This window comes from Desmodus rotundus, chromosome 6 (assembly GCF_022682495.2).
Source record: "Desmodus rotundus isolate HL8 chromosome 6, HLdesRot8A.1, whole genome shotgun sequence".
Taxonomy (NCBI): Eukaryota; Metazoa; Chordata; class Mammalia; order Chiroptera; family Phyllostomidae; genus Desmodus; species Desmodus rotundus.
Genome location: NC_071392.1, coordinates 139161 through 162389, shown reverse-complemented (window position 1 = coordinate 162389; position 23229 = coordinate 139161). Strand labels below are relative to the sequence as shown.

General features: G+C 56.5%; 1 protein-coding gene across 7 annotated transcripts; it reads left to right on the top strand.

Moving 5' to 3' along the window:
• Positions 1-7018: 7018 nt before the first annotated feature.
• On the top strand, positions 7019-20932 carry URGCP (upregulator of cell proliferation). Of its 7 annotated transcripts, XM_071221635.1 has the most exons (7): positions 7110-7128; positions 8370-8626; positions 14089-14115; positions 14417-14483; positions 15958-16008; positions 16199-16237; positions 17778-20932. In XM_071221635.1, exons 2-7 carry the CDS (start codon positions 8486-8488, stop codon positions 20366-20368), a joined length of 2916 nt encoding a protein of 971 aa, XP_071077736.1. In that variant the 5' UTR covers positions 7110-7128; positions 8370-8485; the 3' UTR covers positions 20369-20932. The 7 variants fall into 7 exon arrangements, with proteins under 7 accessions (XP_053783182.1, XP_053783181.1, XP_053783180.1 ...); XM_053927207.1 differs by lacking the exon at positions 8370-8626 and having other exon boundaries at positions 7019-7128; XM_053927206.1 differs by lacking the exon at positions 8370-8626 and having other exon boundaries at positions 7019-7128; positions 14413-14483.
• Positions 20933-23229: the final 2297 nt, after the last annotated feature.

The window sequence follows — 23229 nt, the reverse complement described above, 5'->3', positions numbered from 1 at the left end:
GTGGTTCTCAGCCCTGCCTTGAACTTGAATTTGTAAGTATTCACTGTAAGTAGTCACTGCCGTGGTGGGTGTCAAATGTGTTCCCGCTGTTTCCACAGAAACACAGGGAACTCCGCGGCGCGCTCGGCGGTCCTGGAGATGCGCGTTTCCAGCCTCGTGGGGATGATTTTGGGGTGGCCGGAAACCCACCATATCCAAATTTAGGTCTCTGTCCCCTTCCCCTTTGCCCAACACCTGCAGGCCTCTAGGACTGGGCTTTACAAACTGGGTCAGGGACAATTAGTGTGCCGCGAAGTAAGTGCAGTGGGTCGCAACCAACGTTGAAAAAGAAAAAGGAAAAAAAGCAAACCCTGGCCGGTGTGGCTCAGTGGACTGAGCGCGGGCCAGCGGGCCAAAGGGTCGCTGGTTCAGTCCCCAGTCAGGGCACGAGCCTGGTTGCTGCCAGGTCCCCGGTAGGGAGAGGCAACCACACATACAATCTTAAAAAATAAGTGTAGAGGACAAAATCAGTGGGTCGCACGTCGTAACGATTCTGGGGGTTGTGTTGTGTGCGAGTATAGGTAGCGATCCTCCGAACTGGGACACTTTCGAGACCGGAGCGAGGTGCGCCCTGAGGCTGCCTCTGGCCAGACAGGACCTCTGGCCCCTACAGGTGTGTGCTCAGTGCGCGGACGTGTCCACGGGCCCCCGGCTGCCGTCCGCTCGTCCTTCCGCGTCTCTGACACGCGGCACACGCCCCGGCTCTCTCGAGGGCGCACCTTGTCAGGGTGCGTCCCCGCCTGCAACTGCAGGGATGCCCTGCGGCCTGCAGGGGTCGCATCCGCTGTCATCTGGGGCCCTTCCGCGTCGTCCTGCCGGGTGAGGGTTCCACCCCTGTCCCCGCTGCGACCCTCCGCTCCCGGCCGCCCTCCGTCTGGAGAGCCCCTCCTTCTTTCCCCGGAAACGGCCGTCACTCACCTTGCAAACCCCGCCCCCCGCCCTGGCCGTGACGAGCTGCTCTCCTCGTCGCTGTGCGACAGGAATCCCTGTCGTGACTCCTCCGTCACACACACTGCGTTTACACAGCTGTGCCCCTGGGAACAAATGGCCCCATATTTCCGTGTGTTTACGTATTCCTGTCGAAGATAGACCTCAATTTCAATGACGGGTATCTCTGGATGGTGATTTACTAATGACGTTAACTTCCAAAATTTACTTAGAATTTGCAACACTCGTTTAACAGAGAAAGGAAAGAAACAAATTTGTGTTGAATAGCAATGGGAATTTCATTTCTACTTCCCGTTGGTAGTTTGGTGCATATTTCTTTAAACTTTTAATAGTGTTTTATTTTGAAATAATTTTATTTAAAAAGGTTTTTTATTGATTTTTTTAGAGAGAAGGGGAGAAACAGATTTGTTGTTCCACTTATGCATTCTTTGGTTGCTTCTTTAATGTATTGATTTTAGAGAGAGAGGAAGGAGGGGACAGATGGAGGGGAGAAACCCATTGATCTGTTGCTCTATGCACCCATGCGTTCATGGGTTGCTCCTGTTGAGAGCTAGGAAAGAGGGCTAGGCAATTATAAGCATTGCTAAGCAGAAAACCTCTTGAAGGTCGCCAGGATAGGGGAGAGAAACAACATTGTCGGCCAAAGTAAGGGTAAACAATACGTGATTTGCAGAGGGCTTATTCTGAGTTACAGCCAATTAGAGGGCCATAAAACTTTAGGTGCCAGACTCATCTCAGGTCTGGACCCTTATCTTTAAACTGAGGGTACAAATTAAGTGGGACAGACAGATGGTTCTTATCAACAGGAGACAGACAGATAGTTCCTCCTGACCCCAGAGCTATGCAGAGATAACCGCAACTCCCGCTTTTGTAACTTGCTTGCTTCGAGCGCGTATAAAAGAGCTCGCCTGTGAGCGTTCGGCGCGACTCCCCTTTGCAGCCTTAACGGGCACCCTGGGAGTTCGCCTCTGCGCAGGTAAAAATAAAGTACCATCTAAGTGCACTCCACACGTCTCCATTTGATTTTCTGCTCGCGTTCGGGATACAACACTCCTTGCACGTGCCCCCGCTGGAGATGGAAGCCGCAACCCGGGTGTATCCGGACGACGCTCTAAACAACTGAGCCACCCAGCCAGGGCTGTGGGTCGCTTCTGGTTTGTGCCCTGACCAGGGATCCAACCAGCAACCTGGGCGATTGGAATGACACTCTAGCCAACTGAGCTACCTGGCCAGGGCTGGAAGTAATTTTAGATGTACCAAACTGTTGCAAATATAAAAAAAGATTCTAAAATTGATAAATTGGACTTCAGAAAAATTTAAAACTTTTCTGCTTTAAACAGCACCATCAAGGAAGCAGAAAGACCCCACAGAACAGAAGCAAATCATATATTTGATAAGGGTTCGGTAACCAGAATACTTAAAGGAACTCTTAGAGCTCAGAAAAAAAAAACAAAAACCCCTCAAAAGAAAAAAAACTGGGCAAAGGATCTGAATAGAAACTTCTTCAAAGAAAATACAGACAATAGCGATTAAGCACATTAAACAAAAAAGGTCAACTTCGCTGGCCATTAGGGAAATGCAAATCAAAGCCACCCTTAGATACCACTTCACATCCTCTATCGTGGCTGTAATCAGAAGGACAGACAGTTACAATTTTGCTGAGGATGCGAGACGTTGGAGGGATGAAAAATGGTGCAGCTACTTTGGAAAAGTTTGGCAGTTCCTTAAAAAATTAAACAGAATGTATGACCTAGCAGTTCCATTCTTAGGTATGTACCCAAGAGAAAATAAGACATGTCCATACAGAAACTTAAATATGTGTTTTTTTAAGGTGCATTTTTCATTCTAGTCAAAAAGGTCAAAACAACCCAAATGTTGACTGGATAAACGAGTCAATATATATTGTGATATATGCACACAGGGAATCTCTTTGGCAATAAGAAGGGATGAAGTACCGCCACAACACGGATATGTGGGGTTACTGGGGTCGTCATAACCAAGTATCACGAACTGTGGCCTAACAGAAAGGTTTTGGGGGGTAGAAGTCTGAAATCAAGTGTTGGCAGGGTCGGCCCCTCTGAGGGCTGGGCGGGAGAATCCTGCAAGCCTCCCTTTCCGCTTCTGGGCCTCAGGCCTCCCTGGGCTTGTGTTCTTCCCGTGTCTTCAGACCATCTTCACACCTGCCTCTGTGCCCAGGCTCCCGCTTTTTATGAGAACTCAGTCACGTTGGGTTAGGCCCTCCCATCACCTCCTCTTACCTTGCTATCTGCAAAGATCCAGTTTTCAAATAAATTCACATCCACAGATACTAGGCATTAGGATTTCCAAATCTCTTTTTGGGAGGGGAGACAGTTCAATGTATAACAGTGGACAAACGTTGAACACATAATGCGAAGGTCAGATGTGGTATGATTCTGTTTATATGAACTGTTCAGAATGGGCAGCTCCGTAAAGTCAGAAGGTAGTTGAGTGGTCGCCTAGGGCTGAGGGAGCTGGGGAGTAGTCAGTGATTGCTCGTGGGAAAATTTTCTGTCTGCGAAGCTCTTTAAAATGTCAGAACGACGATGCACAGAGTTCTTGTACACCCTTCACCTGGTTCACTGCCACACAGCCGTGTAGTAGGACGGCAGCAGAGCTGTCCAGAACGGCCACAGCTGTGCAGTGCTGCGGACTGTCCACAGGCCTTATCCCAGTCGCGCTAACTCACTGTGCCCTTCCTCGGGGCAGGATCCGGCTGGGGATCCCGTGGGCATTGTTCATCCTGCCACTCCAGCTTCCTGCAAGTTTAGACAATTCATTGCTGTTTCTTTGTCTCTGGACACGTTTGCAGTATCGGAAAGTCATTTTGTAGCATGCCCCTCCACCTGGCTGTTGTGGTTGAGATGGGGGTCACGCGTTTGCAGGAGACTGTGGCAGCAGTGACGAGTGCCCTGCTCCGTGCGCCAGGCGGTTCAGAGGGTGCACGGCCTTGACAAGGATGACTGGGTAAGCCTGACCACTCTGTTGGTATTTCTCAGATTGCCCCGTTGTAAAGCTTTTAAAACCTCACTTTAAATAAGTAGCTTTAGGGAGAAACTTTGAGACTTGTACTAATATCTTCTTTTTCAAAGATTTTTTTAAACTTATTTTTAGAGGGGGAGGGAGAGAGAGAGAAACATCAATGTGTGGCTGCCTCTCATGCACCCCCACTGGGGACCTGGCCCACAACCCAGGCACATGCCCTGACTGGGAATCGAACCGGCAACCCTTTGGTTTGCAGGCCAGTGCCCCATCCACTGAGCCACACCACCCAGGGCAGTAAATATCTTGTTTTATCATACTTTCATCCACTAGTTTTAGGTGCCATTCTTGCCTACAGTGGTGGTGAATGTGATGTTTACCACGTGCTCATTCCCTATTTCTCATTTACTTGCCATGTTTATTAAGTGGCATGTTACTGAGAGGAGGAGCTGCCTTTTCTCCCCCATTTACTTCTGTTGTTTATGTAAGTATGGCCTCCTGGGTACTGGTGCCGTCTGTGTCATCCCACCTGTGTCGCTCCACCTGTCTCAGATCTGGTCATTGAGAGGTGGTGAGAGGGCCTGTGGGATGGCCCCGCACCAGGAAGAAGGAAGCTGGACCCCAGCCATCCCACCTCCTCGTGCTCGGTCCCCTGTGTAATCTCTCCTTGAGGGGGGGCTGGATGTGGTGGCATTTCTAATGATGAGCAAAGGTGATGAGATGTCACTTCTCGGACGAGGGTACAGAGAAGACTGGCTTCCACTTTCAGCCTCCTCTCCTCTCTCCTTCCCCTGATGGAGCTGGCGGCCGGGACATGAGCTGCCCTCTGCAGATGTCCTGCGCCACGGGACGGGTCGGGGCCTCCTGGGAACAGCCGGGAAAGACAGGCCTCCAGTCCCCAGCCCTCAGAACCTAATCCTGCTGACACCACGTGAACGAGCTTGGAAGCGGGTCCCGCCCCATTCACACGCTGCAATGGTCCTGGCTGACAGCTTGACTGCCATCCCCTGAAAAACCTCGAGCCAGAGGAACTTGATTAGTTTGCTGTGACTTCCGTAAGAACACGGACTGGGGGCTTCACCGTGGAGCTTGTTTCCTCAGAGCTCTGGAGGGCAGAAGTCCAGGAGGAGGGGGTTTCTGGCGAGGGCTTTCTTCCTGGTGTGTGCACAGTCCCTTTCTTGCCTCATGTCCACGCAGTCTTCCCTTGGAGCATGTACACAGGGAGGGGCGGGCGGGCAGAGTGCTAGCGCTCTGGTGTCTCTTATAAGGACGCTGGTCCGATGGGACCTCATTTAACCGTAACTATTTCTCCGAGGCCCGTCTCCCAGTGTAGCCGCACTAGAGGGTAGGGCTTCACTGTATGAACTTAGGGGGAAAGAAACACCTGGTCTGCAACAATGACGAGGGGCTGCATGCCTCCCCCACCTGGGGTCAGGAATGAGGCAGGCTTGTGCTCCCTGCTACAGCCCCACATTGTACCGGAGGCTCTAGCCATGTCCACGGGGCCAGGAGAGAATTAAAAGGCAGGTCTTTATCCCCAGATGACATGCTTGTCCACACACACAACCTGAGGGAGATTACAAGCAGGTCCTAGAGCTACCCACAGGTCAGTTGTGATGCAGGACCAGTAGACTGTGTTTCTATGTGATAGCAACACACAGTCAGAAATTGGGAAAAAAAAAAAAAAAGGGCCCTGGCTGGTGTGGCTCAGTGGATTGAGTGCCGGCCTGCAAACCAAAGGGTCACTGGTTCAGTTCCCAGTCAGGGCACATGCCTGGGTTGCGGGCCAGGTCCCCAGTCACACGAGAGACAACCACACATTGTTTCTCTGCCTCTCTTTCTCCCTCCCTTCTCCTCTCTCTAAAAATAAATAAATAAAATCTTAATAAAATTTTCTTTTAAAAATCGATTTTGCTAATCTCTGCCTTTTGATTGAACAATTTAACCCATTTACAGTTAAAATAATTATTGACGAGAAAGAACTCACTGCCATTTTGCTATTCTTTTAAATATCCTTCCAGCTGCAAACAGAACCAAAGTTGCTCCCTCCCCACCTATCCCCCGTGCCCCCCAGCAAAGAACCTGGGTTAACGGGACCTGGAACACTAACCCTTTCAAAAGCGGAGGACCACCCTGTGGTGACGCCCCTTGACCACCAGTGGTCAAGCTCTTCCAGGTAGAATGGCCTTCCCTGCGCACCCCAACCCTGTTCCACATCCGGGTTCCCATTTCCCAGGCCCCGCATCCTCACCGCCTTGAAGTGCAGCCCAGGGCCACCAACTCCGGCCCTGGGGAGGGCGGGGGCGAGAGCAGGGAAAGACGCCAGAGGCCGCTCCTGCGGGGTCAGAGACGCTCGTTCTGCCTGGAGTGTTCGCTTGGTTGCTGGAAACCTTAGGCTCTTTTTCGAAGCCCCGAAAATGAGAGCGTGGCCCTCCCTAGTCTGCCATTTTGCGGAATACTGGTTTTTAACCCATCAAATTGGCCATGATAGGGAACGATGTGAAATTTATAGAGGGTTTTGGGAAGCTAGCGCCGTCCTCGGTGTCGGAGACGGCGCTGGGAGAGCGGGCTGTGTGTGTGTGCGCGCGCGCGCGTGCGCCAGTACCCGTGTGTGTGCAGAGACGTTTGTATCGGAAAAGATTCAAGAACACTGTATCCCCTGACCCAGAAATTCAACGCAGAAACTTGGCTGAAGGAAATAGTCGCGGCACGTGGGGACGGTCGCGTCCGCAGGGTCAGGACCCCGGACCCAGCACGAAGTGCCGGCTGCGCGGACGACGGCCCACCGCGCAGTGGAACGCCACACACCCGCGTGTCCGTTTCCGTGAACTGACACCGCTCAGTATTTTAAACTACGTCTTAAAACCAACAACGTTACTGTAGCGAAACCATGCGGCCTCTCTCACTCCCGTGGTTGCCCGCTCCCCAAACTCTTCCCAGCCCCGGTCCTACCAGGTTTGCGCCTCCTCGCTCGCCCCCCACTTCGGCCCCACCCCGCGCCCCCGCCCCGCCCCGCCCCGCCGCCCGCAGCGCCCGGCGGGCAGCCGGTGGCCGGCGAGGCCCCTCCCCGAGCCCGCGGCGGAGGAAGCGGAGGCGGCGGCGGCAGCGCGGAGACCTCGCCGCGCTCATGGCGTCGCCCGGGTGAGTGCGGCGCTCGGGCGCCGCCGGGGCCTCTGCTGGGCCAGGGAGGGACAGGGCGCGGGGCGGGGGCGCGCTTCCCTCCCGGGCCTCCGCCCGCCAGGCCCCGAGGCCCCCTCTGGCCGACCTTGGGCGGACGCGCCGCGGGGCCGGGCCGGGCGGGGGAGGGGAGGAGAGCGCGCCCCGGGGGCGGGCCTGCCAGTGGTCCGCTCGGCCTGCCGCCGGAAGCGGCCCAGACGCCCGAGGGGCAGGGGCGAGGGCGGGGAGGCGCGCGCGCGCCCGGCGCCCCCGGTCCCCCCTGGGCCCGGCGGCTGTGGGCCTGCCGGGGCGGGTGCTCTGTTCTGACCTCACTCCCTGATGTCGTCTCGGTGTTAAACGTTCCTTCCTCTAGGAAACGACAGTGCCAGGCAGTTTGCAATTTTAAAAATATCCTGCTTGCAAAATAAAACCTCATTAATTCATTATGATCACTTTTTATTTTGGTAATTTAAGTCATGAAAGCTGGGAATGACAGTCCAGCTCCTCCCTTCACGTCCGGGCGGGGGGGTAGGGGATTGGACTCAAGGTCACTGCTGCAATTGGTAAAACCCGCCGTTTGGCTGCGTCCGCTTCGCAGAGGGCGTAGACCTCCTGCTGGGTGCGAGGGGATTCAGGCCACTCATCTCCCCACCTCACAGGAGGTGGAGGTGGCTCTGGGGACAGCAGCTGGGTCCGACGCCAGCTGTCATGGCATTTCCCGTCCACTGGCTGTCTTTCTAGGCCCCGGGCAGCAGTGGTCCAACTACCCAGTACTTTGAGCTCATAAATAGAATAAACAAGGGCCCATCCCTCACAGGCCTGGCTGATTCACCCAGGGACCAAGGTCCCACTGCGTCCAGCCCGAAGGGTGAGGCAGCAGGCAAGGGGCTGAGCCTGTGTGGGGAAGCCCTGAGGCCTTTTAAAAAGTGATGGTGCGTTTGGCATCCAAGCCCACCACTGTGTAGACCTGTCGGAAGTGGACCTAGCGCCAGGCTGCTGTGTCCTTCTGTGAGGCAGCAGGCCCTAAATGGTGTCCCTGTGGAAGGTGGCACTGGCTCAGACTTGATCCCTGTAGTTCCAACTGTTTGTGAAGAACCCCATGAGTCTGAAGTTGACACAAACCTGTAATTTTCTGAGGGGTACCCCCTGCAAAGCTGAGGTCGCAAAATCTTTAGTATACTTGATGTCATTTCACAGAGAGAACGATGCACTTATGCTCTGTACAGATCTGGGGACAGTCCACACCTCTGGACCTGGCTTTCTGAGACCCTCCGTCCTCCGTGGGTCAGCCTACCAGCAGAGTGGGGTCCGGGCAGGGGTGGGAAGCGCGCCGGGATCTCTGATGGGCTGCGTCCGGAGGGGCCTCCGAACCTGCTTCCCGGGAGCGTGTTGTGGAGCCCTGTGCAGGTGCTTGGCACATACAAAGTTACCGAATCTTCACAACGGCCCGATCGGGAAGTCCTGTCGTACCCCCATGGTGCAGGTAAGGAAACTGAGGCCCAGCCAAGAGTTTAAATCACAACTTGGTGTAAAACGACCGCATCAAGGATGGTTGATTTAAATGTGGCAATGTGGCTGCTGAAGCGCACTCGGAACTGCCGGGCTCTGCGTTCTGCCCTGACCGTGGAGCAGCCTCAGCGCCCCTCCGGCGCGCTCGCGTGAAGCCGAAGTCAGGGTGTGTGCTCGCCGTTCGTCGCAGGAAGAAGCAGTGTTAGCACAGCAGTTGTCCCTTTGGTTATGGCTTTACAAAAGATGGCTGAAAATGAAGAATAGAAGTGGCCGTTCCCTTGAAAGAAGGGCTCCAGTCTGAGGTGGTGCTTTCCTAGACCCACCTGCCAGAGAAGGCCTTTTCCGTTGCAGTTCAGCTGTGGTGGTGGCTGTAGGTTCTGTTGTTGTGGGTTCTCTACATTGTGACCTTTTTTTTAAATCCTCACTCAAGGATATGTTTCTATTGATTTTTTTTAAGGGACAGAGGAAGAAGGAGAGAGAGAGAAACATGGATGTGAGAGATGAACATAATCGGTTGCTTCCCGGACACACCCAGCCCTGGGATTGAACCCACAATCTAGGTGTGGGCCCTGACCGGGAGTTAAATCTGCAGCCGTTTGGTGAACAGGACAACGCTCCAACCGAATGAGCCACCCGGCCAGGGCTCTACATTGTAGCTTTTTATAAAATTGGTAGTTGCCTTATTTTTAAAAAGAAGCAATTAATACCTGTGCCTGGTTCACATTTCCAAAGGTGTAGAAAGGACTGAAATGAAAAATCAAGGCCCTTGCACCCTGCTCCTACGGAGAGGGTGTCCCCCAGGGGCAGGCACAGTGGGATCCCATGTCCTTGTTTTGTGCTGACCCTGAGCACATTGTGCAGCTGCCCTCGGCTCCTTCTCACGGGTGCATCAGTCTGTGAGCCCTGGAGGGTGGCCTGTTGTCACCTGTGTCACAAGTAGTTTCCATCCACCTGGCATTTGCCTTTCGACTTTACGCTACTCTGAGATTTTTAAAAAACACTGTATTTATTTATTTTTAGAGAGGGGAAAGGAAAGAGAAAGAGAGGGAGAGAAACATCGGTGTGCAACCTCTCGCGCGCCCCCAACCAGCGATCTGGCCCGCATCCCAGGCCTGTGCCCTAACCAGGAATCGAACCGGCGACCTTTCCGTCCACTGGTGCTCGGTCCACTGAGCCACACCAGCCAGGGCAGAATTTTTAAAGTATTTAATGTTTTCTTTCAGTGCTTTTTTTTGTTTCATTTTCTAATTCGACTTGTAGATGCATTTGGCATTTGTTCTGGCGAGAGGAGTCTCAGGGGTCACCTCCAGGTAGCTGCAGTGGGAAAACCCCCAGGCCCTCGTCTGTACAGGGTTTCCGGGCCCTCCCCCCCCTCCCCGGGGGTCGTGTCCACCGGCGGGCACTGCGCCTGATTCTGGGGGGGCCAGGGCTGCGTGTCACTGTCCTGCAGGGTTTTCCTCCTTCATTACTGTTCTTTTTCAGAATTTTCCTGATTATCATCGTGCGGATATTTTTCCACAGAATCACCTTATTTATAAGTGAGTTTTTCAACCTAAATTCACATATAGGCTAATTGAGGGAGAATTGTCTTACAAAATTGGATCAAGCCCTCTTTTCCCCAAACAGCCTGCCTGTTCATTTGTTCCGGCGTCTTGTTCTTTGGCATTTAGAGAGTCCTTTCCTGTGGACGTTGCACATTTGCAGCCTATGCCGTAAATGCCCCTTGTGGACGCTGTGAGTGGGAGCCTCGCAGGTTCTGACATGCTGCTCGTGCGCAGGGAGGTGGCCAGGCGCCTCCAGCTCTCCGTGCTACCTGCTTGCCGTTGGTTTCCCGTCCGTCTTGGGTTTTCAGGTCTTTCTTTCTGTGGATGCAGAGTGGGTCAACGCTGCCTTTGTTGAGGGTGGAGGGTCTGTCTTTAGGGAAGGAGCTGACCGTGGTCTGTGCAGCGTGGTGGAGGGCGGACGCCCTGGGCCCTGCGGCGAGCCTTCCAGCCCTGTGTCTGTGTAGCAGCATGGGCACCCAGCTCTTGCCCCGCTCAGCCCTGCTCACCCAGACCCTCCCACCTCAGGCGGTGCAGCCCCTGAGCTGGGAACCTGGAGGCCCCTGCACTCTGCCTTCCTCACATGCTCTGGCCACTCTGCTGAAGTCCTTTGCAGAGACTTCAGAGCCTCACCCCTGCTGTCACCGCAGGTGCTGCCACCCCAGCCTGATCTTCGCCATCTCTCGTCTGCTGTCAGCATGGGACAGGCGTGTCGCTTTGGACTCAGGGCATCCTCCGGAACCAAAGCCAGTCTTTTCTCCTGGCCTAGGAGCCCTATCTCCTCTGCCCTCCCACAGCCTCCCTGCTGCCTGCTCCGTCCCAGCCGCCCAGGGCCTGGCCCACACCTCTGCCTGGACCTCTCTGCCCAGAGAGTTGTGTGGCTGGTGTGTGCGCCTCCTGCCAAGCCTGTGTGGACAGGCGCCCTGCTCCGGGAGGCCCGCCGGGAGCACCCCACGGCTGCAGCAGACTGTCCGTCCCGTTCGCTGTACTTTACATCTTCAGTCCTCTCTTGGAGATGTAAAGATTGGTCCTGAACCCAATGACCGGTGTCCTCAGAAGATGCAGAGAAGAAACAGACGCTTGAGGGGAGAACACACGGGAGGACGGACCTGTGGATCCTCTGTCCAGAGCCACCCTCACTGTGTCTGTTTGTCCAGTGCTGGGACGGCACCCCAAATGGGGGCTTAAAGCAAGGCCATCTCTTCCCTGGTAGTGCTAGGTGCAAGGAGTCCACCCTGAGGGGTCCGCGGCTGGTTTCTTCTGGAAGCGTCTGCGCCTCACCGAGCATCCGGTGTCCTTGCATTGTAGATGCGTCACTGTGGCCCCGGCCTCCCCGTGTCTTTCTTCCTGTCTCTCCAGATGTTCCTCTTCCAAGGGTACTAGCCATCGCACGGGGCCGCCGACCCCAGTGTGACCTCACCTTTGCTTAATTAGTTCCAAATAAGGTCCCATCCCAGGCACTGGGCTAGGACTTGCACATGTGTTTGGGAGGATTTGAAAGTGTTTGTATGAACCTGAGGCTTTGTGGGTGGAGTAACTGGCTTTGGGTTTTGTTTTGTTTCGGGGCCCAGATGTGGAGCTGGATGAGGAAGTGGCAGGGTTGTTTTATTTATTTATTTTTAGAGAGAGGGGAAGGGAGGGAGAAAGAGATGGAGAGAAGCATGGAGTGTGTGGTTGCCTCTCACTTGCCCCCAACTGGGGACCCGGCCCACAATCCAGACCTGTGCCCTGACTGGGAATCGAACTGCGACCCTTGGGTTCGCAGGCAGGTGCTCAGTCCCCTGAGCCGCACCAGCCAGGGCTGAACCCCTGTTTTATCAGCAGTGGGCTCAGATGGGGTCAGAGTTCTTAGTGCTCTGCGGGACAGTGACTGGACAGCCATGTCCACAGTGTCCACCAGGAGAGGGCCGAGGGCGGGCCCCAGGGACACGTGGGACAGCAGGCGGTCCGGGGAGGGGGCTGGGCGCACAGTTTGTCCTGCTGGTGAAGTGAGTGGAGCGGGATTGCTTGTCCCGGAATGACCTGCTCCAAACTACAGTGGGCTGTGGCTCAAAGGGGCCCCTGGTTGTCGGGCCCCGTGAGGCTCCCCGGTCGTACTGTGGCCCCGACTCCCCACTCACACACCATTCTCACAGCCTTTCGGTTTCATTAAATAAGGACATGCTTCTGCTGCTTAAAAGACCTCAAATAAGACAGAACAAACTGATACACGACCTAGAGGTAACTAACCACTACTAACTTTTAAAACTTTTTATTTAGTAATAATTTCTGCTGAGAGATAAATTATAAAAGTGAAAATTCCCCTATTCTTGGCACTTCAGCTCATTTGCTAGTCTCATTTCTCATTCTTTCCCTCCCTGCTGTCTCTGTGTGTGTAGGTGTGCACCCTCACACGTGAGTGTGCATGCGTGCCATTTTCCCGAAGCATCACAGAATAAGCCGCCCACCTCCTCCCCCACTGTGCCCTTCAGCCCTCGGCGTCTGCTCGCTGCGAGTCGAGATGCTCTTTCGTAACCATGGTGCTGTCACCACTGTGCGTGAACTCAGCGCTGACAGCGCCCACACTCCAGCGTGGTCAGCGGGCCCCGAGGTTTGTCCCTGTGCTCCCAGATCCAGTCTAGTGTGAGGAGTGGCACTCTGTTTTCCTGTCTCATCAGCACCTCAGTCGAGGACATTTCCCCCTTTTTTGTCTGCCATGACACTCACACTTTGGGACAACACAGTGCTCTCCCCCATGGAGCCTGAAGTTTCACTTTGGGTTTGTCCACATGACCTGGTCCAGGCTCTGCGTTCCCAGTGGGAATCCTGCACAGGTGATATTGGTCCTTTCTCAGGGACCATGGTGGGGGCCACACAATGGCCCTGTGTCCCCGTTGTCCCTGGCTTTGACCACCCACTGAGGCAGAGCTGCTGGTTTGCTCCCTGGTACCGGGGAAGCAGCCTGTGAGGAGACGTTGTTCCCCGTGTGCGTTTCTGTATGAGGCTTGGTGTTGGTTGGTGCGTCCCGGTGGTGAGGGTGGCAGGTGGTGCTGTCCCAGCGGCCACGGCCCCACGGCTGCTCTGCCAGGACGAGAGCCCTCTCCCCCGCTTGTCTGTGTGTGTAGTATCTGCATGCGCCACGAATGCCCGCTCTCAGTGGCTTCTAATTAATTACTGCACTCGGTGCTGTCCACGCTCCGTCGTCCCAGACACGACGGTGGGACCCCTTCACTCGGACCACCGTGTCTGGTGACGTGCCCCAGCCCTTTTCGAGCTCGGTGTAGTTTCTGGAATTAGATGCTTGAGCTGCTCTGGTTCTTCCCTGCACCAGGCCTGGCGTCAGCCATTTCCCCACAGAGACCTGCTGTCTTGTAGCGAAGATTTTAAAGGGTGCTTCTGCGGCCCTTTCAAGGGGACAGAGCCAGGAAACCCACACATGTGCACGCAAACCTGCAGACATGCGTGTGCACAAGCGTGTCCCGGGTGGCTCTGTGAGTGTGTTGTCTGACCCCTACTCCTCACTCACGGGACCGTGCTCACACCTCCTGGGACGCACCTCGAACAGTGGCTTCTGAAGTGGACCGTGCGCACTTCTCAAACCTACCGAGAAGAATTTGAGGCCATCGCTGCCTGCTCACCTGGTCCACTTGTGGCGAACACCTGCAGGGCCCCCCCCCCACCCCCCCCCGCCCCTTGCAGACGCACGGGGAGCCGTGTGCCCTGGCCTGGCTGCCCTGACAGCCTGTGCGTGTTTGTCAAGGGATGAGGCCCATGGGTGTTTTGTGATGGTTGCAGAATATGACCGCAGCAGAATTCCCTGTTACTGGACTTTGATTTGAAACATGTCCAAGTTTTTGCTGTGATATATAAGGCTGGCATCAACATCTTTGTAACTAAATCTTAATTGTTTCCGTAGGACGGAAGTGGAATTACTGGTCAGAGGGTAGGTATATTTTCATGTCTTTCTCGATGGCTGTGTCTGTGTCCCAGCTGGTAGTTTCTGGGAGGGCTGGCGTTTCTTCCACATGGCTGTGCCCCAGACCCGCCCTGGGCTCCTTCAGAAGCAGGGATGTCCAGGCCTGGACTCAGAGCCTCTGAGGTTCTGGTTCAGGGCTCTGGGCTTCGACCAGGATTTGTAGTTTTGAAAGGCTCCCCATGAGATTTCGATATGCTGCCAATTTGAAAGGAGAAAGTAGTATTGCATTATTTTAATTATAACGTTCTTCTGAAATTGTTTCAGACAGTCAGATTTGGCGGAAGTGGCCCCAGAAATCAAAGGCCCTGACAGACAGGCGGCGGCGGCTGGCGCAGGTAAGGCAGGTGCACTGCTTCCCACAGCCCGCCCCGGCCTGGGGCGCACAGACTGAAAATCTAAGAAGCCTAAGGCTTTGCTGTTCCTTTTACAAGTGTATTCCATCTAGGGGTCTTTTAAACACTCCCCTGTACATTGTTCCAGATGGGACCCCGCGTCAAACAGGTGGCAGCCCCACCGGGACGCTGCCCTGCAGCCTGAGCTTCGTAACACGTGTCCAGGTGACCATCTGGTCCCCACCCCGGGCACGGCTGAGAGGGGCCGCTGTACTTTCTGGGGACCACAGGTGCAAACTGGAACTGTCCTGGCAGACTGGGGCTTGTGGACTTTCTGGCCACGGTCCCTATTAGCTGGTTGTTCTTTCTCTGGACATTGTTGGGGTGGCAGCTGCCCCTCGTGACTTCAGCTGTAAGGTGTGGCCACCTCCAGGCGTCCTAGTTTCTCTCAGTCACTCATTTTGGGTGCACCTGTCAGTAATTTGGTGCTTCTCCAAATGAATGTGTTCAATTGGCTAGTAATAGTGTTATGCAAAATACAAATACAAATACCAAGTAAATACAAATATTTACTCAATGAGTTAGGACCTCACACCCACTAGAATGGATACTATCAAGAAAACAAAAAAAAACCCCATGTTGGCCAAGGTGTAGCAGACTTGGAGCCCTCGGGCACTGTGGGTGGGAACGTGAAAAGGTGGAAAAGGGGAGGGGCAAGGGGGCCTTGCTGCAGGGGCTGGGAGGAGATGTGGAGAATTCCTCAGTGGCCCCAGAGCTTAACTTTCAAGTGATGGAAATGTTTTGTAACAAAGTAGATTAGTGGAGATTGCACGGTTTGGTGACTATGAACGGCCACAGGGTTATTCGTTATAAAATGGTTTTCTTCCCCAAAGGTTTTTTGTTGTTGTTGTTAAAATACACATGATATTCACCGTCCTAACCCGTTCCGAGTGTCCAGTTCAGGGACACTTGGAACACTCCCGTTGTCGTGTGTCCGTCGGCACTGCCATCCCGTGGCTGCGCTCGCCCTGGGAGCGAGAAGTCTGCTACCCATTGCACCGTGCCTGCCCACTCGCCGCTGGCGCCCTCCGCTCTGCTTTCTGTGTCTGTGGTCAGACCGCCGCAGCCCCGCCTGGAAGGGTTCCCACAGGGCTGTCTTCCTTTGACCGGCTCGTGTCCCTCCGCGTGCGGCCCCTCCATGCTGCCGCATTCTGCAGGGCCTCCTTCTTCTCAGAGGTGGAGTAACAGGCGGCTGTGCGTGCGGGCCACGTTCTGTCGGCCCATTGGTGCGCTGACACACGGGCGGCCCCCTCGCTGCAGCTGCCGTGCTGAGCGGTGTCAGGAGCACGGTGTGCGCGTCTCTCTTCGGGACCTGTTTTCCGTGTTCGCAGGTGTACACGCCCGACGTGGCGTTGCTGGGACATGTGGGAGCTCCTGCTCGCGGGCGACACTAAGGGTGTCTGTATCTTTCTTCCAGACCTGGAATGGAGAGAAATGGAAGGAGATGACCGTGAGCTTCAGTACGGAGGTGGGAGCTCCAGGGTTTGGGACAGCCTGGGGTGGGGAAGGAGGGAATGGGCCCCTCGAGCACTGGCTGGGGTTCGATCCTCTGAACAATTGTCGAGTGGGAAACAGCAGGTTCAGAGACCAGCCGAAGCCGGCTGGTGTGCGTCCCGGCTCCCAGTCTGAGGGACACAGTCTGCCCTTTGCTGTCGCAGACGGTGCGGACGAGGCTCAGGACGGCGGCTTCCCAGCGGGTAGGTGCTTTCTCTCTCGCTTCCTCTCTGTGCCCCAGCATCCAGTCCTGTGGAAGGGAGAGGACATCCGCGCTGGTGGTCCCCACCCCCGGCTGCCTCGCAATCGCCTCTAGTGTGCTAACGCTTTATATCAACTTACGTATTAATAACACCGACAGGAAAACAACCCCCTGCGAGCTGCCTCTGTGCAGAGTGGCCCAGTGAGTTGGCACCCTAGGGTGTTACTTTTAACAGGTTCTCACAGGGGCTCTGAAGCACAGCAAAGCCTGGGAACCACCCATCTGGCCTGGTGGTTTCACTGACAGACCCGTGCAGGGGAACACCCAGGGCATGAGTGTGTAAATAGGCCAGTTTGCTCTGGCTTTTCCCCTTCATACCTAACTACTGCGCTACTTAAAAAATCACAGTTGTTCCATGTGTGATAAGACGACACCCCTGGTTTCATTCTGGCAAAACTCAGAAACCTGAACAGGAAGAGTTTCTTCTTCAGTGTCTCTCCCCAAGTCCTTCTGTTCCTGCAGCAAATCACCACCCCTGGTCCGAGTGCAGCCATGAGGCCCAAGAACCTACTAGGCGCCTGTGCAGACGGCAGGCAGAGGGTGGCTGAGGGGAGGGAGGCCACCTGTCTGGTGCTCTGAGTGCTGCTGGACGGACGGCCGAGCCCTTCCCACGAGCCTCCCCCATGACGCTTCCTCTTTGGAGAAAGGAGTAGAGTCCTGGGTAGCTACAGGATCTTTATTTATTTTGTTGGTTTACTTAACATGTAAAGTGTACTGATTATACGTAGTACGAAAATCGGTACGAGGCCATGGCTGAGACAGGGAAGCGGATGAAGCCTCTGGCAGGGCTGGGCTGCCGTGAGCAGCCGGTCTGTGAGCGTCCATGCCGTGAGGGGCGCTACATGAAGAACCGAACAAATAAGTGCAGAGTTACAATAGCCTCTAACTATCACAATACAAATGTAACCCCCATTATTGGCTTCAGACTGGCAAGACTGTTTAGCTATGGTTTGCAGCGCTCTGTACCTAGCTGTCCCTCCCTGTTTCCTTCCAAAATTCTCTGGTTACTTTGTAAAGAGAAAAGAACAGGAGCAGGAAGATCAGAGTGATTTAGTGATCATGTTACCTGTGGGACATTCCCGGTGACGGGGAGAGGGGAGCCCACTGCTGGCCCGAGTGTGGCAGCAGCACAGGGTGTGCTGGGGGTGAGGGTGGGGAGTGCAGCTGCCCACACATCTGGGTGCATGGCTGGTCACCCAGCCCGTTGACTCAGTGCTGCCAGAGCCTGTGGGCTTCCAGAGCAGGCGGACATGTAGACTTCTGCAGGGACCCCAGTTCCTGTCCTCTTTCCTCTGGAATAACCCACATGACCCCTGTGTTTGCATCTGTGGGGTGGGATTTGCATGTGTCTTGCTCTCAGGTGGCCCAGGGGCCCTGCGTCCTGCTGTATTAAGGGGGCCGCCCCCCTCCATGCCCCCTCCCTGCCTCTGCCCAGGCCCCTGCCTGCACGCGAGCACTCACGCCTTCATTTCCCTCCACAGTGGAGAGGAGCCGACTGCAGGAGCTGCTGTCGCTGCTGGGACTCGAGACTCACCAGGTCCAGAAGCTCGGCCTCCAGGACGCCCTGCAGATTAGCAGTGGCAGTGTGAGGAGCTGGGCTCCTCAGGCTCCCAGGGACCTGCCCTGGAGCTGCCTCAGGAAGCTGCAGGCCCTCCACGCCGAGGCCCGGAGCACCACCGTGGTGCTGGACCTGCCCCCGGACGCCCGGCCTGCGGAGAAGGAGAGCCAGATGGAGGAGGAGGTCATCTACTGGGACTCAGCTGATGACATCTCCGCGGACATCTACTCCTTCTCGGAGCTGCCCACCCCCGACACGCCTGTGAACCCCTTGGACCTCCTCTGTGCCCTTCTGCTTTCCTCTGATGCTTTCCTGCAGCAGGAGATCCTGCTGAGAATGTCTCTCTGCCAGTTCGCCCTCCCACTGGTCCTGCCCGACTCGGAGAACCACGCCCACACCTTCCTGCTGTGGGCCCTGCGGGGTGTCGTGCGGACGTGGTGGGCACAGCCCCTGAGGACTGTGGGCAGCCTCTGGGAGGACAGCGTAGTCCTGCCCCGGGCGCCCACCTTCGCCTTTGTGCGCATGGAGGTCAGCAGCAACTCCAAGTCCCAGCTGCTCAACGCCCTGCTCAGCCCGGGCCACCGGCAGCGCGACTGCTTCTGGCACCGGGACCTGAGCCTGGGTACCAGCTCCCGGGAGATTGCAGACGGGCTGGTGGAGATTTCCTGGTTCCTGCCCAGTGGCCGGGAGGACCTGGACCTTTTCCCGGAGCCTGTGGCCTTTCTGAACCTCAGAGGTGACATTGGGTCTCACTGGCTGCAGTTCCGGCTCCTGACGGAAGTGTCTTCGGCCGTGTTCATCCTGACCGACAACATCGGTGAGAAGGAGTACAGACTGCTGTCCTCGGTGAAGGGGTCGGCCACCAAATTCTACTTCATCCTGAGCCCCTACCGCGGGAAGCGGAACTCAAACCTGCGGTTCCTGAACCGGCTGGTGCCCGTACTGAGGATGGACCACTCCCACGTGCTCGTGAAGGTCAGCAGCACTGACGGCGTGCGCTTCCTGCGAAGGGTCCGCTCCATCCTGGCGCAGGTGGCCCGGGCCCCCTGCAGACGGGTGTCGGTGGAGGACATGGCCCACGCAGCCCGCAGGCTGGGGCTCAGGGTCGACGAGGACTGCGAGGAGTGTCAGCGGGCGAAGGGCCGGATGGAGCGCATCACCAGGGACGTCAGAGACTCGGACGCCTTCCTCCGGGAGGAGCTGAGGCTGCAGGGGGAGCTGTGGCGAAAGGTGGCCTGGGTGGAGAAGGAGCTGTGCCGGGCGCAGTGGGCTGGGGACCCGCCGGACAAGCGCCTGGCCGAGCTGAGGCACCGGCTGCTGGAACTCCGCGCGCAGCAGAATGGCCACAACCCGGCCGGGGGTGTGCAGGAGTTCATCGCAGGCGTCAGCTGCCCCTCCCTGGGCGAGAGGCAGTATTTCCTGAGGTGGATGGAGTGGGGGCTGGCTGGGGCAGCCCAGCCGAGGCCGAGGCAGCCTCTGGAGACGGTTCTGACACTGAGGCCGAAGCAGGGTGGGGCCGGGGCCCTCCGTGAACACCTCTGGCCGGAACCCCTGGGGGTGGAGCACTTTCTGCGGGAGATGGCGCAGTTTTACGAGGCAGAGAGCTGCCTGGTAGAGGCAGGGAAGCTGCCGGTGGGCCAGAGGCGATTTGCCCACTTCCCAGGCTTGGCCTTGGAACTGCTGGTGAGGGGGCTGCCCCTGGAGCTGATCGATGGGAGCACGCTGAGCACCCCCCTGCGCTGGGTCACGGGGCTTCTGAAGGAGCTGCACGGGCGCCTGGGGAGGCGGTCACGGCTGGTGGTGCTGTCGGCGCTGGGTGTTCCGGGCACGGGGAAGTCCACTCTCCTCAACACCATGTTCGGGCTTCGGTTTGCCGCAGGCAGGGGCTACGGTCCTCGAGGGGCCTTCATGCAGCTCGTCACAGTGGCCGAGAGCTTCAGCCAGGACCTGGGCTGTGACCACATCCTGGTGATAGACTCGGGGGGGTTGATAGGAGGTGCCCCAGCCACCGCCGGTGAGCGCTTTGAGCTGGAGGCCTCCCTGGCCACTTTGATTATGGGGCTGAGCAACGTCACCGTGGTCAGTTTAGCTGAGACGAGGGACATCCCGCCGGCTGTTGTGCATGCGTTTCTGAGCCTGGAGAAGACGGGGCACATGCCCAATTACCAGTTTGTGTGCCAGAACCTGCACGACATGGTCCCCGGCCCAAAGCTGCGGGAGAGGAGGCCGCTGCTGGAGCAGCCTGCAGATGGGAGTCGAGCTGCCGCCCAAGTGGACAAGCAGGGAGACAGCCTTCGGACGCTGGCAGGCCTGGCCTTCTGTGACCCTGAGAAGCAGCACATCTGGCACATCCCTGGCCTGTGGCATGGGGTGCCCCCCATGGCCACCGCGAGCCTGGGGTACAGTGAAGCCGTCTTGGAGCTGAAGAGATGCCTGCTGGAGAATATCAGGAACGGCCTGTCGAACCCCAGTAAAAACATCCAGCAGCTCATTGAGCTGGTCAGACGGCTGTGAGTGCTGCTGCTCTGGGGGGCGTCCACCTGGGGCTAGCGCCCTGCCCATTTGAGAAGGTAAAAGAGTGAAAGTGGGGCCTGGAGTTTCCTAAACAGCCTAACCAGCGGGGAGAGGAGAGAGGCAGCGGGTGGAGTGACCCTGGGGCCGCCGCACACAGAGCTCTGTCCCAGCTCCTTGGATGCCTGGCGGTAGGGCGTCTTCGTCTGCACGTGGAGCAGAGAGCGGCCTCCATCCCTGCATCCGGGCGCGTGGGTCCCCACGAGAGGGGTCGGGAAGGGCCCCAGGGAGCAGACAGGCTCTCCAGTGCCTGCAGGTCCGTGAGTGCCGGTGTGGGGACGCATGGTTCCAGCCTTCCCCACCCTCGCCCTGCTCGCTCTGCCACACCCCACTCCCCACATCATCTTGTGTGCCCCCCAACACGGGCGTGGCTTCATGGGACTGGCCCGAGTCTGCCCCTCCCCTGGACAGTGAGCTCTTGGGAGGCGGTGCTGTGTGTCACCCACCTTTGTCACCCTGGGGTCTGGCGCACTGCAGGCACTTTAATAAAGTTTGTGAAACGAGTGACCACCTGGGTGAGAGTGATGGCCGCTCCTCTTCGGCCTTGATGTGCCTGTTACCTCCGCGGGGACCACGTCTGTCTGAGGGAGGGCTGCAGGGTGGGCCCCGGGAGAAGGTCCCGCCCAGGCGGACACTGCGACAAGGAGCCAACGTCATTGCAGTCACTGCGGATGGGTGTCACCATCACGGTCCCATTCTGTAGCGAGGACGGGCCCCAGAGCAGGGGACCTGCATGGGCAGAACTGGTAGGATGCTGCTGCCCTCAGCACTGGGCCTCCGCTTCCTGCCTGCCCTGCCCAGCCCTGCACGCCAGCCCTTCATTTCACTGTGGTGCTCCCAGGACCAAGCATCCCACCTGCCACCATTAGAGCCAGAATTTGGGGGCCCTCCCACCTTGATTCTCCAGGTAAAGTCTTGGCCTGTACTGGCCCTTACCAAGGCCCCCTTGCTGAGCCTTGGAGCCCAGTCCCAGCCGTGTCACTAAGCAGGGACTCTTGGCTTAGGCGTTGGGGCCTCGTTCCGTCTGTGTTGTGTGGCTTCAGGAAAACTCAGCCCCGAGGTGGAAATCAGGAGTGCTCCCTGTCCTTTACTCCTTTTGCCAGACTTGGGGAGAGAGCTGTCTGGCCTGGACCCCTTCTGGAACCTGGGACACCCGCGTGGGTTCTGTGAGCCTCTGGACTTGGGTGACGGGCAGAGAACTCGGGAAACCTGATCTTCTAATAAATTTAGGGAAACGCTTTCCCTTCTGAAGCTGAGAAAGAATACGTAATCCTCAGTCACCAGAAGCCCATCTTTCTGGGTTGTTAAATAACACAAGTTTTAAGTTGTTAGTTCCCCTGGAAATACCCCAGGCCTCCCATTCCTTTTCCCCCTGGGGTCATGGGTCTGCCCAGATGCTGCCCCCGCACAGTGGGAGGTCACCCCAGTGTTTCTGGGCCCCAGCGGAGGCACTGGAAACCCGCCTTAGAACTGTGGAGTATCAGCCAGGTCTCTTTAAAATCGACGCTAGCCCTTCCTGAAATCTGAAACAGGGAATCCAGCCATGCGGGTTCCTGCCTCATCCAGGGTTCTTCACTTGGGGGTCTATCCGTTGTCCAAAGTTAAGTTTCAGTCATTGAATTACTGAGAATTAGATGTGTGCTTTTTCTTCTGGGGAAAGCATTCATAGCTTTCAACAGTTTCAAAAGGACACACTTGTCTTTCTTAATGATACATGAAGCGGTGTCTGTAATTGACGTTATCTTAGTTTTACTGAAACACAGTACCCAGCAGGGCTGGTGGTAGAAAGCTGATAGGGTGGCTCTCCCCAGCTCCCCGACAAGAGTTCGCCCAGGAGAGAAAAATCCTTTCTCTTTTTTCTGAATCAGTAGTGGAAAAAAAAATATTTTGGTCATAAACCTATCCTGACTTCCTCAGACATCAACAAACCTAATTCAGAGTGTGGCTTTACAAGCACTGGTGAGACAGGACAGCAGAAGAGAGCGTCAAGGTGTTCTCGCTCCTGGAAGTGGTGACTCTCCACGCCCGCCCCCCCCCCCCGCCCCCCCCAGCACCCATGTGCCTGGGCCTCCTTCCACCTGCCCTTGGCCCTGTCCGCAGGCACTTCTCCCTCAGGACAGCCTCTGGTGGCAGCCCCACTTCTACTCCACCACTTGAGGGGGCGGGGGCCTGCGTCTGCTTTTCCACCCTCCCCACTGAGCTCCCTGCTCCCTGCGGCAGGCAGCGCACCCCAAAACCAAAGGCAGCAGGGCAGGCTTGGGACCTAACCCACTGAACCAAGCCGCTTCTGTGCCCCAATAGTGGAGGGGTGGGGTGGGGAGGGAGACATGGGGCCAGAGCCCTGCTGGCTGCCCGGACGAGAAGGCAGAGGACGGAGCTTTAACTCGGGCGCAGCAGTGGCTTGGTGGAGTGTCCGGGATGGAGCTTGGAGGCTCTGGGATTCTTCTTGGAGAGTGGGTGGGTTACGAGGGGAAAACGAGCCACCCAGAGTGGTGAAGGCCATACGTTTACAGAACAGCAAGTGATGGCAGTTCTGAGGGTCAGTCAGTCTTGTGAGGAGAACCAACGTGAGTGGGGAGGTCTGGGCTGACTCCCAAGCCTACAGCCAGGTGGGCGGTGCTGGCGGGGGCGGCCCTCCCTGAGGCTGGATGCTGGTGAGTTCAAGGAAATAAAGGCCATGTTTCGCCAGGCTGTGCCTGTCCAGGGGCCCAGAGGCCCCCTCTCACACAGTGTCTCCCCTGGCTGGCCAGTGCTCTATCTAATACAGGTGAGCCCTCGGGCTGTGAGGGACCCACTGGACAGAC